Genomic DNA, 19,011 nt, shown 5'->3' on the forward strand with positions numbered 1-19,011 from the left:
CTGTTTACATAGAGGAGTTCAGTTGGCTTTTCATGGGTCAGTGTTTTACAGTTATGCCGTATCATTTTGCAGTGATTCATCTTATGGGTAATATGGCCCTTTAAAGGGACACTCAATCAAAATTAAACTTTCATTATTCAGATAGAGCATGCCATTTTAAACAACTTTCCAATTTACTTCCATTAACAAAATGTGCACATTCTTTTTATATTTAAAATAAGCGTGTATGCATTTGTGAATGGCTGATGGCTGTCACATGGTACAGGGGGAGTGGAAAAAGACATAACTTAAAATTGTCAGAAAAAAAATCTAATACACATTTGAAATTCAGACTAAGTGCTATTGCATTGTCTTGTTATCTTGCATTTTTTGAATTTGCAAATCTACTGTGTTGACTGGCCCTTTAAGAATCAAGGACCAGTTCTGAAATTATTTCACAAGTACATGAACATTTTTCTACATCTTCATTAAGAGACTTATTAAAATCAATATTTTTGTAAAACAATTTTGTGAGTCATTTAATGGTTTATTTGGGACGTGTAAAGCCATAAATTTCCATCTGTATCTTTGGCTGGATTTATACATTCCACCTAGCTTGAGCATAAATTGTACCTACGGCACAAAATGGAAAATTCACAAAAAAAAGGACTTTCCCTGCAATTAGAGGTTGCATAAATAATTGTACACAATACTGGTATAGGCATAAATGAGTTTTCTGTGCAATAATTTGGAACTTAGCTCTTCTATTAATAGAATTCCATTCATGTATAGTGTGTCTGGCTGAATTAGTTAGCCCACCCAAATTACATACAAAATAAATCCTGAAGGTCTGGATTTCATTTTAGTAAATATGCAAGTTACAGCTATTTTTACATAGTTTTCTCATAGCATCTTGTGACTAAAAATAAGCAGTCACTGAAACAGTAGCATGTCAAGCAAATTGATTACTATTCTGAGGGGTTGTAAACTACCAGTCAATGGGAAAATGTTAGTAGACACTAAATATTAAATATAGAAAAAAGACACATTTCTTACTCTTCCTTTGCAGCAATTTTTTAAAACAATCCTGATACTGTCCTTCAGGAAGAGATTAGACCGATATACTACAGCAAAGGTCTCCACCGTGAAAAGTGAAGTTATTGCTAATGGAGGCTGTACATTTTGTGTGTAACACCATATAACATATGTTTTTAAACATATAAATAAATAAATACATACAGCTGTTGAGACATTGAACTATGTAATAGGCATTGTTGGAGTTTATGGGAGCTAAAGAATGTGGCTTTATTAAAGGGCCACTAAAGTAAAAATAAAAATTGAATTATTCAGTAGTATTTAATTTAAAAAAAAAAACTTTCCAATATACTTTCCAATATACTTTCCATTATCAAAATGTGCAAATTCTTCTCATATGCTAACTTTCTGCCATATACATGTGCAAATGTGCACAGTATATACAAACATGCATTTTGTGATTGGCTGATGGCTGTCACATGATACAGTGAGAGGAAACATTGGATTAACTTTGAAATTTGCCAGCAATTGTTCTACTGCTCATTTTAAATTTAAAGGAAGTGCTATTGCATTGTCTTTTTATTGTGTATTTAGTTATCATTTAGGCTGTACATATATTAATGCTAAAGCACTCTGGACATCTTTCAAGGTGTATAAATAGAAGAGTTAAAAAATGTGTTTACTTGTGAATGTTTGTGAGTAAACAGTATGTAAATACAGACATATATTTTACCTCAACATTTCCTCAGCTCACCAGAGTAAGCGCCCTGTTATAAAGAGGAAATATTTGTACTGTCATCCCACTTCACTTTACTGGGATCTCATAAGATTTCACCATAATCTAGATAGATTTCATAGTAAACTTCCTTAAACTGAGGATGAACTGTGCTTGCACATGCCAGATGTGCCCTCCCCTGCAAGTCCCGGGATAAGCATCATGAATGGTTACTTAAGTTCACTATACAGTGGGGCGCGGCTACAGAGGAAATTTTGAAATATCTGATCACAGTTGGTGAGGTGATGAAATATAGTGGTCAAATGTCTTCCTTTCTTACATAAGGAGGATGATGTGATATTTCTAGTTAACTTTTATAGATAAGCTGCATCAATTTCAAGTGATTCAACTTTGGGATACCATGTCCCTTTAAAGGGATAGTCTAGACAAAAATAAAGTTTCATGATTCAGATAGGGCATGTAATTTTAAACAACTTTCCAATTTACTTTTATCATCAATTTTGTTTTGTTCTCTTGGTATTCTTAGTTGAAAGCTAAACCTAGGAGGATTATATGCACATTTTATAGCCCTTGAAGGCCGCCTCTTATCTAAATGCATTTTGATTTTTTTTCACAACTAGAGGGCATTAGTTAATGTGCATCATAGAGATAACAGTGTGCTCATGCACGTGGAGTTACCTAGGAGTCAGCACTGATTGGCTAAAATGCAAGTCTGTCAAAAAAACTGAAATAAGGGGGCAGACTGCAGAGACTTAGATACAAGCTAATTACAGAGGTAAAAAGTATATTAAAGGGCCATAATACCCAAATGTTTAAACGCTTGAAAGTGATGCAGTATAGCTGTAAAAAGCTGACTAGAAAATATCTTCTGAACATCTCTATGTAAAAAAATAAGATATTTTACCTCAAAAATTTCTCAGTAGCCACCTCCCATTGTAAAGGATTTCTAAGCAGCATATTAGTATGTCTGTCCTGGGACAGCTTAGGGGATGAGCCTCGTGCACTCTCATATTATTTCCCTATTCAGCTTACTATGAAATCTCATGAGAGTTAAGTCAAATCTCATGAGATCACAGTAAAAGAGTTCATGACCTCAGCACTGCTGATGCTGATTGGCTTCTGTTCATTTCTTCATTTTTTTATTTTTTTACCTGCAGCTGAGTATAACTTTTTACCCAGAACTTACTCTGCTGAGCTGAGGAAATTGTGAGGTAAAATATCTTCCTTTTTTACATAGAGATGCTCAGGTGATATTTTCCTGTTAGCTTTTTACAGTTATACTGCATCAGTTTCAAGTGATTTAGCATATGAGTATTATGTCCCTTTAATATAACTGCGTTTTTTATGCAAAACTGGGCAATGGGTAATAAAGGGATTATCTATCTTTTTAAACAATAAAAAGTCTGGTGTAGACGTCCCTTTAAGTAACATGGGGTTTCTGTAGCTCTGTAAACACAAATATGTTCAGGTTTAACCTTCTCAGTGATAATCTCATAACACTATTAGTATTCTTGCCGTGCCACTGTCCTTGACAAACGAAACATGATTTTTACTCATGAACAGAATAAGAACTTCATGTATTCTGGTAAAAAATAGTACAAAAAAAGTGCCAACATCATGTTCTGGATGAAAAAAAAAATCACATTTCAACTGAATTACTATTATTCAGGACTTCCATACCTAATGTATTTAGAAATTAAATAATAATGAAGAATCTCAAATATTTATGAAACTTTTTTCCTTCCATTAACATGGAAAATATTATGAGCAAGATATTTCTATTCCTATTATTGTTATCAATGATGTATTCAAGAATCTGCCAGTTTTACAAAATAGAGACATTATAAAAAAAAAATAAGCTCATATTTAAACTAAGATGTGTTTCTAGATTATAAAAGGATTGTTGTAGCATTATACATATAATTATAGAAATGAGAGAAGTGGAAGGAAATAATTCTTAGAGAATATATCAGTTTGTAATAAAAACATAGAGAAAACAGTCACTGATGACAAATACAGTGTTTTTTCCCTCACAATAGAATACATACAAACTAATTCTATATAAAAGCTGTGGAGAAAGCATGTTGCTTAGCAGCGTATAAAAATTCCAATATCCCATACATTCATTAGGCGGTGTTATGTTTACTCATAAAATTCTCATCATGAATTATTTAATAAATGCTAATAAATAGATAATCTCTTTCAACCTAGGTACATTTCTAGAGTATATTTCCAATTAAACAAATCTGTTTTCTAAAACACTTTAACCTAATCTAAGGTTTATTTAATAATGGGCAATTTAAAAAATATATATTTAATACAATTTTACTCAGTTTTTTGCTTTTGGTTAATTTGATGCATTCAGTCTTAATATCTGGAATGTAAATCCAGCTTCTAAGAATTTAAATATAAAGGGCCAGATTAAAAACGGTACTCTAATGGTATCGCAAATACACTAACAATTATCGCTTGACCACGCTACCATTACCATGAAACTTTGATATTACATGTTCATGGTAAAGCGTGTTAACCAGGAAAGGGTTCATTGAAGCGCAGCCTGTACTATCAATAGATATTTTGACGCTAATTTGGGCTGGATTAACAAGTTTAAAGTTATAGTTTACGCTCAAGCAAAAGCCGAAACTGCACTAGAATATTTAGCATGACTTCAGACCTAAACTAAATTGTAAGGGTTAAAAAAATATTTACAAAATACATCACAAATGCATTGAAATAAAATATTATACACATATATACACTTTTTAATAATAAAGATATCATCATATTCATATTAATAAAAAAAATTTTTTAAAGGGTTAAAAAGACTATGTTATAAGGAAAACTATTTAACTATAGATGTGTATTCCTAGGGGCATATTTATCAAGCTCCGTACAGAGCTTGATGCCCCGTGTTTCCGGCGAGCCTTTAGACTTGCCGGAAACAGAAGTTATGAAATAGCGGTCTAAAGATCGCTGCTTCATAACCTGTCCGCCTGCTCTGAGGCGGCGAGCAGAAATCAACCTGGTCGAATACGATCGGATTGATTGACACCCCCTGCTACCGGCCGATTGGCTGATTGGCTGGTGCAATGATAAATGCAGAGAGCATTTATCGATGTGCAGCGGACATGATCCGCAATATTGGATCGTGTCCTCTCGCACAATAATAAATAGGCCCCTGTTTGTATGTGTAAATATGTATGTGCACACATACATACACACATTTATATATATATATATATATACATACTTTATATACAAATATATACACATACATACAAATATATACACATATATAGGCATGTATATAAAATGTTGATCCATTTCTAGTCAAATACCTTGAAACATGCAATATAATTTTTATTAATTTTTAATGTGTCTTTATGTTTTTTGAAAAGAAAAACTTTCAATTTAATTTATAATATATATATATATATATATATATATATACACACAGTATGTATGCAATATATAGTGTATATCTATATCTGCATACATTCATATGGATATGTATGTATGTGTATATATATATATATATATATAATATATATATATTACAAAAAAAATCCTAATCTATCTAATAAAATAAATATTCTTGATCCTATTGTTTAAATAATCTGGCTAAAAGTTCTGTTTACCAAACACACATATGCCCATCTGTTCTTTGCACATGTTTCACAATCAATCAAGCATGTGCAGTGATATCACTGGCACGTATTGTGCAAAGGCAATGGTGAGTGCGCAAGAAAACTCAAAAGGACGTCAATTTCAATTTATTTTTATTCCGATTCAATTTTCCAATTTACTTCTATTATAACATTTGCCTTATTCTCATGGTATCCTTTGCTGGTGGTGCAGCAATGTATTACTGGGAGATAGCTGGGCACATGACTAAGAACCAATTGCTGGTTTGAAACGTTGTTGTTGTATTATGGACCCTGTTTAAGCAAATAAAGGGTTTTTAATTTGTTAGTTGGAGGTGGACATCTTTGATTGATCACAGTGATACTGGAACCTGGCTAATCTCTTTTCCGTGCCCCAATTTTTGAGAGTGGTGCTGTCTTCCCCTGTGGATTGTTCAGATAGCTTGGCACATCAGGTGAGCCAATCAAATTGCTTATATGTGCAGCCACTAATCACTAACTAGCTTTCAGAAGTACATTGCTGTACCAAGCCTACCTAGGTATGTTTTTCAACAAAAGATCCCAAGGCAACAAAGTAAATTGAATAATAGAAGTAAACTGGAGAGTTGTTTAAACTTGCATGTCCTATTTAAATTATAAAAGAAAAAAATTAAGTTTACTCTTTCTTTAATCAACCGACATATACAACCGTATAAGTAGCAGCCTGAAACAAGGAATCTGATTATAAACAAAATAAATCTAAATATTCTATATTGTCAGATAGGCAATAGATAGACAGACTGACTGACTGACAGAACAACAGACTAGATATAGAAGATAGATGATAGATAGATATATGGATGATAGATAGATAGATAGATAGATAGATAAATGATAGATAGATAGAGATATATAGATAGATAGATAGATAGATAGATAGATAGATAGATGATAGATAGATAGAGATAAATAGATAGATAGATAGATAGATAGATAGATAGATAGATAGATATATGATAGATAGATGATAGATGAATAGATGGATGATAGCTAGATAGAGAGATAGATAGATAAATAGTCTATGCATTTAATGATATAGTAAGCAATAATTAACTAAACCTAAATATTTTGAACGGATCTGAAGTTGTGTAAAAATCGGGATCAATATTTAATTTGTTAAGATGAAAGCTCTTGAGTTAAAGAATACAGTCAGCAAATACCACCTGGATTTATGTAGAGCTGATATTAGTATAAATTAAATATCATGAAGCTGAAAGTCTTTCAGATGAATATGTAAATAATTGCTGGATGGAAAGCTAACATGCAAAACCACTTTGCTTATTTTAATTCTACTATTATACAGATCACTGTTAAGACCTTGTCTTGAATACAAAGTTTACTTCTTCACACTGGAGAACTAGAAAGAGTTCAAACAAGGGCAACAAATTTAATAAACAGAATTAATGGATTCATCCATAATGAAATTCAAGCCAAGTGAGATCTATTTGCTGTAAGTGCCTGCTACAAGATACAATGGTTGTATATAAATATATGTAGGGTAGATGCAAATTGCTGGTCTTCTTTTACCACTGGGGAAACTGCAATAACAAAAGATTTCAGTTTCAACAAATAAAATTATTCTTCATAGAATGGGCAGACAGGTTTTAGAAAGCATTGCCTAGTTACTAGATATGTGTATTTAAATGCAGACCAATGAAAAAAATACTATATTCCTTAATTCTTTGTATTTGTTTTAAAATGAAAAACAATAGAAAATTATTGATGGTTCAGTAAAAAGTTATTTCCTTAACTAATGCCATTAGAACAGTTACTCTAAAAGTGAGAAAGGCGTTCCTGCAGGTGGGAAAGGGTTCAAAAGTTTCAGCCAAGAAGCATGTAAGCTTCACTTTTTTTCTGTGCCATTACTGACCACATAAAAACACATTTCATTTTTTTTTATCTGTTTGTATGCTGCTGCTGGCTTATAGCACTAGCACTACCTAGTTCTCGAAAGGGACAGTCTACCCCAGAATTTTTATTGTTTAAAAGATAGATAATCCCTTTACTACCTATTCCCCAGTTTTGCAAAATCAACAAAGTTATATTAATATACTTTTTACCTCTTTGATTACCTTGTATCTAAGCCTCTGCAGACTGCTCCCTTATTAGTGCTGTCTCATAAGTAACTCCACGGGAGTGAGCACAATGTTATCTATATGGCACACATGAACTAGCATTGCCTAGCTGTAAAAAGCTGTCAAACGCACAAGATAAGAGGCAGCCTTTAAGGGCTCAGAACTTAGCATATTAGCTTAAATAGGGTTAGCTTTGAAAAGAATATCAAGAGAACAAAGCAAATTTGATGATAAAATTAAACTGGAAAGTTGTTGAAATTGCATGCCCTATCTGAATCATGATATTTTAATTTTGACTAGCCTGTCCCTTTACCTTTATTTAGTTGAAATAATTTTTATTAAGTGCAATACAACATAAGCAAAAGAACAATCATAATAAAAAGTCCAGACCACTATTGGCCCACCCGACACCGGGTGTTATCTATCTGTAGTCTCTATTACATCATAAAGGGCCCCGTATCTCGAGAAGACCCACAGCAATCCGTCTAATTGCTACTTATTTAACAAATTTTATATCCACTATAGTATATAAACAAAAGCTCATACAGATGTGTGGAAAGAAAAAGGGGAAAAAGAAATAAAAACAAAAACAACAATAATAACCCTTATAGATCGCTGCGAGCTCAACTCCCATCCTCCTCTCTCATGACTCCGTCTCCATGTCCTAAGTTAATTGGTGTCTCATATATTTACAAGTCTCCTATGCTCCCCTCGTTTTAGAGTTTAGTTAAGTACATTATTGGATCTCCCCATTATCCAGTAGAACCAGACTTTGCCAAAAGTATCCATCTTATTTTGTAGGTGAGCAGCTGTCTCATACATAGTGTATATACTGTTAATTCTATTGATAACCTTCGCCCATTCTAGGGCCCCAGTCTTCCAGTGTTTAGCAATAGAGGTTCTAACTACTGCGAAGATTATTCTGAAGAAGGCATTGATGTGAGAATTATATTTTTGGTCTCTGACATTTAACAAAGCCTGTGGGGCAATCACATCAATTTAATCCCCTAACAAATTAGACAGGAGACTCGAGGTCTGAGTCCATATAACTTTAACTTTTGGACAATCCCACCACATATGTATGTAAGAAACTTTAGTCTTGCACCCTCTATAGCAGTTGTTGGAACTCCCCTTAACCGAATGTGCCAACCTCTCAGGAGTTAGGTACCAGCGAAATACAGATTTAAAGCTATTCTCTCTGAGGTCTGCACTCAGTAGGCCCTTGCTAGCCTCATATGTTATGTTATGCCACTCCTCTTCTGTAAAATGCATCCCCAAGTATGTTTCCCATCTATCAACAATAGGTGGCCTACTCTTACATTTGGATGATTGAATCGCAAGGTACATATGTGAGATAGCTTGTTTAGGTCTATTTGTTGCTCTGCATTGCTTCCCAAGTGTTGTTGTCTGTTTTTCCCTGCCCTTAAGAATGTAGGAGTGAATAGCAGATGAGATATGCAAATATATGAACCACTGTAGGGGGAATGGACTGATCTTTTCTCGTAGTTGTATAAATGTGAGCATGGATCCCTGGTGTAAGAAGTCTGCCAATCTATATAGGCCTTTGTTCTCCCACTTATCTATGTGTATGTGGCAGTCCCCTGGAATTATATATTTTAACGGCCTTACAATGGTGTATTCTGATATCAATTTATGTGTGTATATTGATTTATTCCACTGCTGGTGTGAGATCAAAAGTGCTTTCGGTTTGTAGCTTCTCGGGGTCTCAAATACCTCCTTCCTCCACAGTGTGTCATCTGGGGAACTCAGTCCCCCCATGAACGCTTCTAGAGTGGGCCAGACAACATCACCACCCCGTCTCCCTAACACAGAAGTCTGGGTTAAGCTGGCAGCCTCCTTTACCTTTATTTAAAGGGCCATTATACACTCATTTTTTCTTTGCATAACTGTTTTGTAGATCTATTTAAATAGCCCATAAAGTTTTTTTTTTTTTTTTTTTAAATATAGAGTTTTGCTTATTTTTAAATAACATTGCTCTGTTTTTTAGACTCCTAACCAAGCCCCAAAGTTTTATTAGAATACCGTCAGCTACCTTCTCAAGCTTGCTCCTGTTTGTGTAAAGGGTCTTTTCATTTGCAAAAGAAGGGGGGGGGGAGTATCTTATTTGCCACTTGCAGTGGGCTTTCCAGCTACCTTTTCAACAGAGCTAAACTGAAAGCTTCTAAGTAAGTTTTTAAACAGTTTTATACTGGATTTTTATATCAGTATCTGTGCATCTTATTCTTTATAGTAGTGTCTATTACATGCAGTTATATAAAAATGAGTGGGGGGGCGGAGCCTGCTCTCAAAGCGGCAGGACATGTCTCTGTGAAGCTCCGTGAGACTGTGAAGATTTTTGCAAACTATCTATATCAAGTCTACAAAATATTCCACTAATTGGATATATCTGACCTTATATGTTGCTTCAGTTTGTATATACTCTAAGAGCTGATGTTTTGACTTTGTTTTTGCCTATGTTCTCTGAGACGGCTATGTTGTAGTCTTCTTGCAGGCCCGGAAGCCATCTTAATTTGGGCCTCGTGGAGGTTTTAGAACACAGGACCGGGGCTGCCACATATTAACCCCCCCCCACTGCCGGGGTTACGGTGTCCTAAATTAGGACTCTTTTCGATACCTGATCCACTTACAGAAGGAATTATCTAGCAAGCTTTGAATATTGAAGGCGCTACCAATATTAAACCTAAATCATACACTGAAAATGGAGGCCCTGAATAGATGGGAGTCACAGATGACCCAGCTCATAGAGGAACATTACCGGACTCTGACAAAGGAGCTGTGCGATCTCCTTGCAGCCGCCCCAGCAGCTAAGATACTCAAACTAGACTGCAAGGACCAGTTTAGCCAAACTATGGCTGTCAAATCTACACCGGACAGAATAAGAACAGAAACTAGGCAAGCCCCCACCTTCCATTTGGAGGGGAAATGAAAAAGTAGTTGCTTAGGAACTCCCGTACCAGCGCAATACTTGCAGAGCGAGGGCCGCATATCTTCAATCCAGAGCCCCATCGAGGTCCGGAACGTTTCCGGTATGGAGGCTGATACAGAAATCTTGCCCGACCAGAGCCTCAGAAGTTCTAATAAGGAAGCATCTGTTGGTAATGCAAAGAAATCTCCTGAGACGGCCTATGATGGTCATGAAGGGGTAAACCTCTGGGAAGTTCCCGCTGCAGGACTGGAGAGAGCTGCTAAATTTCATTCAGATGCGGGCAATTCCGGAAAAATACAAAAGTACAGGGAGGCCACTGCATTAGGGGATATCGGGAGCTTACTGAGCAAAATACAGTCCCCGGATCTGCACACTCTAACCTTACCCTAGCTGACTAAAGCTGTAGAGACTGAAAGTCACCAGAGACATTATAAGTCAGGAATTGGATGATCTCAGAACGGTCAGAAAGAAATGTGCTGAAGAGCCTGTTTTAAAAACATTGATAAGTACCGATTTATACGTTTATTGCTCTGATCTGCTCACATATCAAATCCCTCAAGATGTTATGCTAGGTGGACTTTTGCAGTACCTTACGTTTGGGAGACTTATAATGCCCTACTTTCCCCACCTCAGAGATACCACATCTTTACTTGTAGTTTTTGTAGGGAAACAGTGATAATAGTTAAGGTGTCCCATGAGAGGGTAACAGATCTCTAATTTGCTTTCTGCCAAGTAATATTGGGGGTTTCTATATTTTCTTAACTGCATACCCTAATTGAGCTGTCTATGAAGATGGAATAGTCTAATGCATGTAGCTCTGGGAAGGGTGATATGATATGATATGTTTTGTACATACGTTTAGATTCTGCTATGTTTATGCATATATTTTATTTTATTCTTTAATGTAGTTTTTTTTTTATATATATATTTTTCCCCTCTGTGTGTGAGCTGTGAGATAAAACTTGTCTAACATATCTGATAATTTGACAACTGAGCTCTACTTTTAGTTCTAAAATCCCCCCTATGAGCATCTGATTTATTACTCTTTAACCATACAATTGTACTACACTGCATATGGTTTATGTGTATATATCGTGCTATGTATATACCTATACTATGTACAGTTTTTAAGGTCCATAAGATAGCACCTTAAGTTTGCCCCCAGTTCTTGTTACTAAGCAGTATTAGCAGACAAAATTTTCTGAGAGTGCAGTAGGGCGCGTGGACCCATGCCTAATCTATGCTTTCTGTTATTTCTGTACTATGTGACAATGTTTGCCGGTAAGCCTTTCCCCCAATTGTGCAATTGTTGTTTATTTGTTTAGTTGTTTACGCATCCTAAAATATTAGCAATGATGGATCCCTCATCAATATGACTTTTCTCATATTAAATATATATGCAGGCCCAAAAGTGGCCATTTCACAAACTAATTTTCCTCTAGAATACATAAGTGTTTTAAGGTATAAGAGTGACCTTATGTGCCATATGAGGAAACCCTCTAAAGTAGAGACTATAAAACTGAGGTTTCAGATTTTCCCCTACTATGTATTCCTTGGTGTATCATATTAACCTTTACCTTTGAATGTTTATATGAAGGTCTTGTTATTCATGTTATGTGTATTTTGGGGTAACCCATTCATGTTGTATTATTCGCACAACCTCAATAAAAATAAAAATTTAATAAAATAAAAAAAAAAAAAAAAAATGAGTGTATACTGTCCCTTTAAGTAAGCTGCTATTCAGCTGCTCCTCCACTGCTCTGCTTCAATCACTCCATTTAGATTGTAACCATGTGTTCATAATCCTTAGAAACTAGATATATATAAAGGTTTAGATTAAGGATAGGGATTGATATTAGGGTTAATGTTTGGATTAGATTTTGGGTCTGTAGTTGTGGTTAGGTTTAAGACTAGGAATTAGGGTTAGGGTTGGTGTTAATGATTAGACAAAGATTATACTTCAAGTTGAAAGGAACAAAGTTGACCTCTCCTGGGGCAATGTTCCATACAACATATATGTAAAGAAGACAATGCTGGAACAACATCATAGAAAAAGCAAGTAATTAAATATTTTGCCAGCTATGACTTTGCCAATAAGGCATCAAAAACCTTTAGAACCCACCAATCCAACATAACCCCTGGGTACTAGTATTGCAGTGAGTATGACAAATAGAGGTCACTTCTGCTCATATGGAAGTTGCCGCTCCACTCTGCAGTGGGAAAGCAGATAATTACCCTCAGCACATTGGATAGTAAAACCATATAGAATGAAGATTTTTTTGGGTTAAAAAAAAAGAAATCTAAACTCTAGAAATTCTACATTTTACACAAAGTACAGGGATTTTGATTTAAGCTTATCCAGCCAATTAGGATATAGACAAGACTTCCATAGCAGTTACGTTAGAATATGTCAAGAGAAGCAAGTACTTCAAAGATTACCCATATAATAATAATAGTAATAATAATAATAATAACAACAACAACAACAATAATAACAATAATAATAATAATAAATAATAATTAATTTTGTTTCAGTGTACACCAGAAAAAAATAGTTTCACATCTTTTTTGTTTTTTAATTAAGAAGACTTTGTATTAACAAGTTAATCATTAGATGAATGACAAATTCATTAGAAAATGATAGGTTAATCTTTATGCAAAATGTTAAGAACAATCTTTACCCTTCGCACTTCCTTGCCAAATGTCTCACTGTAGCTAGTCCCAACGATTTCAAACTGCACATGTGAGTTAGCACTGTCTTCTTTAAATTCCATAATCCCAGTTAATCCTGTTATACGAACCTGAAGAAATTGGATTTTAAGAATTAGAAGTGATATATCTGGCTTAATGAAATGTAATTATTAACAGCAAGAGGCATGCCCATATTTAACTTCCTCTCTTGTCTACTGTAAATATCAAAATTTAATTAGCCAGGTGCAGGTTTTGCAGAACAAATTAAAAGTCAAACATGAATAAATTTGCAAAACAGATCCATTTTCTATGGACAGGGAACAATTTTAATTCTGATTTACAAGTATCACCATAGCAACCCGTGTAATAATAACCATATGTCTCTATGTAACTGAATAAGGGATAAGATTTATATTGTACAAAATTAAAGTGATGTCATAAAGTTATATTTTAAAGTGTTCTATAGAATGATCAGTTTAAGGGACATGAAACGTGATTTATTAAGTTATTCATTAATTTTAAAGAAAAAGAGACTGCAATATTTTTTTTTTATCTATGCTTTTTATATTAATAAAACACATAATTAAAAATGACTGTACTTATTACCTTTAATATTCAAATTATTAATGTCTACGATTCATAAAAGGTGTTTGGAGATAAAACGCATTAGCTTCATTAAGTCTTTAGTCCAATTCAACACATTCTCCTCTTTATGAGTCAAAGTTTCAAAGCTCCAACATTTTACAAACACTGATTATTTTCAGATGTGCATGGACCAAATTATTTTTGCACGCTTGGCCCCAAGGAATATTAGAGATCTTTAAATAAATAAAGATACAATAAGAACGTGTTCTAAAGCATTAGAGATTATTTATGCTCTATTGATTGCTTACACCTATGTGTTTAACAGTTGCAAATATGTTAAACACATAGGACCCCATTTATCAAAGCTTCAAAGGTGAAATCATCTAAGCTTCACATCAAATTTTGTGCATATTTCACTATGCAAAGTTATGGAGCTGCCAAGTAATCAAAAATGGAGGTGAATGTGACACCATCCAATGCTTATCCCAAGCTTATTTCAGTGTATTTTGCATGTAGCCATTGACAATCCAACAGTCTTCAAAGCTGTGAAGCCTTCAACTTGCATGTCCATGTCATGAACGATGCATTAGATATGAATTTAAATCCACAACCTCAGAGGTCTCAAGTACTATAGGAAATAATAGGCAAGAGATACCTCCCCTAAACTAAACAATAGTGCCGGCTATAAAATGATAGTATCACATCAGATTTCTTCTACAGCTATCTACATAGTTTAAAGCAATCTTCAACATGAATATTTTCATGTTATTTTTTTATTGTTGCATCCTTATGATACATTTTGCATAATAATTATTTACTTTTGTTAATCATAAATCTAAAATGAGAATATTTCACAAAATTAATTGAATTTATAATTAACATATTTATAATTACCTTAAAAAAATTATATTTAAAAGATAAAGCTTCACGTTTTTGCATTTAGATGAAACATTACAATATGACCGGTATAGCTAAAACACAGATCGTGGGGTAAATATTTGATTGATTTAGAATGCAGTTTTGATAAATTAGGTATTTTGTGCAATCAAGAGATTGCTGCTATCAGCGCTGGAATTGGCAAACAGGCACCCGCTCTACCCGAGGAACAACTTTAGCTCAACGATCGATTAAATTTGATGCTTTGATAAATAGGGGCCATAGTTAAGTGTTAGTTCTGGGTCATAGTGTTAGATCTGGCCTAGCAATGCAGTATTAGCCCTGCACCTAACATTAATGCTGAGCCAATCAGGGGCATCATATGTGCATAGTCAGTCACTGGCTGGTGCTGAATTTAACTGGCTGTCTAGGGGATAAAATACAATAGAGGCATAATGAATTGCTCAAATGCATGACAGCTTTTTCTTTTTGATTCCAGCTTGTAGTAGCCAGGTGCACCCAGATTAACATATACTGCCTTTCTAAATTATTGTTGGCTTCCCTTAAAGGGACACTAAATCCAAATTTCTTCTTTTATGAATCACAGAGAGCATACAATTTAAATAAAAAATCGTATATGCTTCTGTTACCAAGTTAGCTTTTTTTCTCATGGTATTTTAGTAATGTAGTGAGCTATGTGCATGGAGCACTACGTGACAGCAAACACTGCTGCCATCTAGATCTCTTGCAAATGTATAACATTGTTTAAAGTACTTTTGCTACACAGCTACCAGACACATGCACACTTCTGAGTCTACCTACCTGATTCTCAGCAAAGGAAACCAAGAGATCAAAGTTAATTTGACAATTTATGTAAAGTATTTATTTTTTATTGCATGCTCTTTCTGAATCATAAAAGGCATTTTTTGGGGTTTTCTGTGTCTCTATGGCAAACACTCATTGTTTCTGTTCTACTTCTATATGAATTTGTAAGTAAGGTATAAGGACACTTTCTGTTCTACTTCTATATGAATTTGTAAGTAAGGTATAAGGACACTTTCTGTTCTACTTCTATATGAATTTGTAAGTAAGGTATAAGGACACTTTCTGTTCTACTTCTATATGAATTTGTAAGTAAGGTATAAGGACACTTTCTCTTCTACTTCTATATGAATTTGTAAGTAAGGTATAAGGACACTTTCTCTTCTACTTCTATATGAATTTGTAAGTAATGCATAAGGACACCTTCTGTTCTACTTCTATATGAATTTGTAAGTAAGGTATAAGGACACTTTCTGCTCTACTTCTATATGAATTTGTAAGTAAGGCATAAGGACACTTTCTGTTCTACTTCTATATGAATTTGTAAGTAAGGCATAAGGACACTTTCTGTTCTACTTCTATATGAATTTGTAAGTAAGGTATAAGGACACTTTCTGTTCTACTTCTATATGAATTTGTAAGTAAGGCATAAGGACACCTTCTGTTCTACTTCTATATGAATTTGTAAGTAAGGTATAAGGACACCTTCTGTTCTACTTCTATATGAATTTGTAAGTAAGGTATAAGGACACTTTCTGTTCTACTTCTATATGAATTTGTAAGTAAGGCATAAGGACACCTTCTGTTCTACTTCTATATGAATTTGTAAGTAAGGTATAAGGACACTTTCTGCTCTACTTCTATATGAATTTGTAAGTAAGGCATAAGGACACTTTCTGCTCTACTTCTATATGAATTTGTAAGTAAGGCATAAGGACACTTTCTGTTCTACTTCTATATGAATTTGTAAGTAAGGTATAAGGACACTTTCTGTTCTACTTCTATATGAATTTGTAAGTAAGGTATAAGGACACTTTCTGTTCTACTTCTATATGAATTTGTAAGTAAGGTATAAGGACACTTTCTGTTCTACTTCTATATGAATTTGTAAGTAAGGTATAAGGACACTTTCTGTTCTACTTCTATATGAATTTGTAAGTAATGTATAAGGACACTTTCTGTTCTACTTCTATATGAATTTGTAAGTAAGGTATAAGGACACTTTCTGTTCTACTTCTATATGAATTTGTAAGTAAGGTATAAGGACACTTTCTGTTCTACTTCTATATGAATTTGTAAGTAAGGTATAAGGACACTTTCTCTTCTACTTCTATATGAATTTGTAATTAAGGTATAAGGACACTTTCTGTTCTACTTCTATATGAATTTGTAAGTAAGGTATAAGGACACTTTCTGTTCTACTTCTATATGAATTTGTAAGTAATGTATAAGGACACTTTCTGTTCTACTTCTATATGAATTTGTAAGTAAGGTATAAGGACACTTTCTGCTCTACTTCTATATGAATTTGTAAGTAAGGTATACGGACACTTTCTGTTCTACTTCTATATGAATTTGTAAGTAATGTATAAGAACACTTTCTGTTCTACTTCTATATGAATTTGTAAGTAAGGTATAAGGACACTTTCTGTTCTACTTCTATATGAATTTGTAAGTAATGTATAAGGACACTTTCTGTTCTACTTCTATATGAATTTGTAAGTAAGGTATAAGGACACTTTCTGTTCTACTTCTATATGAATTTGTAAGTAAGGTATAAGGACACTTTCTGTTCTACTTCTATATGAATTTGTAAGTAAGGTATAAGGACACTTTCTCTTCTACTTCTATATGAATTTGTAAGTAAGGTATAAGGACACTTTCTGTTCTACTTCTATATGAATTTGTAAGTAAGGTATAAGGACACTTTCTGTTCTACTTCTATATGAATTTGTAAGTAAGGTATAAGGACACTTTCTGTTCTACTTCTATATGAATTTGTAAGTAAGGTATAAGGACACTTTCTGTTCTACTTCTATATGAATTTGTAAGTAAGGTATAAGGACACTTTCTGTTCTACTTCTATATGAATTTGTAAGTAAGGTAAAGGACACTTTCTGTTCTACTTCTATATAGAATTTGTAAGTAAGGTATAAGGGACACTTTCTGTTCTACTTCTATATGAATTTGTCAGTAAGGTATAAGGACACTTTCTGGTTATACTTCTATATGAATTTGTAATGTAATGTATAAGGACACTTTCTGTTCTACTTCTATATGAATTTGTAAGTAAGGTATAAGGACACTTTCTGTTCTACCTTCTATATGAATTTGTAAGTAATGTATAAGGGACACTTTCTGTTCTACTTCTATATGAATTTGTAAGTAATGTATAAGGACACTTTCTGTTCTACTTCTATATGAATTTGTAAGTAAGGTATAAGGACACTTTCTGTTCTACTTCTATATGAATTTGTAAGTAATGTATAAGGACACTTTCTGTTCTACTTCTATATGAATTTGTAAGTAAGGTATAAGGACACTTTCTGTTCTACTTCTATATGAATTTGTAAGTAATGTATAAGGACACTTTCTGTTCTACTTCTATATGAATTTGTAAGTAAGGTATAAGGACACTTTCTGTTCTACTTCTATATGAATTTGTAAGTAAGGTATAAGGACACTTTCTGTTCTACTTCTATATGAATTTGTAAGTAAGGTATAAGGACACTTTCTCTTCTACTTCTATATGAATTTGTAAGTAAGGTATAAGGACACTTTCTGTTCTACTTCTATATGAATTTGTAAGTAAGGTATAAGGACACTTTCTGTTCTACTTCTATATGAATTTGTAAGTAAGGTATAAGGACACTTTCTGTTCTACTTCTATATGAATTTGTAAGTAAGGTATAAGGACACCTTCTGTTCTACTTCTATATGAATTTGTAAGTAAGGTATAAGGACACCTTTCTGTTCTACTTCTATATGAATTTGTAAGTAAGGTATAAGGACACTTTCTGTTCTACTTCTATATGAATTTGTAAGTAATGTATAAGGACACTTTCTGTTCTACTTCTATATGAATTTGTAAGTAAGGTATAAGGACACTTTCTGTTCTACTTCTATATGAATTTGTAAGTAAAGGTATAAGGACACTTTCTGTTCTACTTCTATATGAATTTGTAAGTAATGTATAAGGAGACACTTTCTGTTCTCTTCTATATGAATTTGTAAGTAAGGTATAAGGACACTTTCTGTTCTACTTCTATATGAATTTGTAAGTAAGGTATAAGGACACTTTCTGTTTCTACTTCTATATGAATTTAGTAAGTAATGTAAAAGGACACATTCTGTTCTACTTCTATATGAATTTGTAAGTAAGGTATAAGGACACTTTCTGTTCTACTTCTATATGAATTTGTAAGTAATGTATAAGGACACTTTCTGTTCTACTTCTATATGAATTTGTAAGTAATGTATAAGACACTTTCTGTTCTACTTCTATATGAATTGTAAGTAAGGTATAAGGACACATTCTGTTCTTTCGATATGAATTTGTAAGTAAGGTATAAGGACATTTCC

General features: G+C 33.6%; 1 protein-coding gene across 1 annotated transcript in view; it reads right to left on the reverse strand.

Moving 5' to 3' along the window:
• Nucleotides 1-19,011, reverse strand: part of GRID1 (glutamate ionotropic receptor delta type subunit 1) — a 1,251,691-nt gene that overhangs the window by 206,377 nt on the left and 1,026,303 nt on the right. Inside the window, exon 8 of the mRNA XM_053692039.1 lies at nucleotides 13,137-13,256. Within this exon, the coding sequence (XP_053548014.1) occupies nucleotides 13,137-13,256 (120 nt within the window). The remainder of the gene's footprint in view (nucleotides 1-13,136; nucleotides 13,257-19,011) is intronic.

The sequence above is a fragment of the Bombina bombina genome, chromosome 9 (assembly GCF_027579735.1).
Source record: "Bombina bombina isolate aBomBom1 chromosome 9, aBomBom1.pri, whole genome shotgun sequence".
Lineage (NCBI taxonomy): Eukaryota > Metazoa > Chordata > Amphibia > Anura > Bombinatoridae > Bombina > Bombina bombina.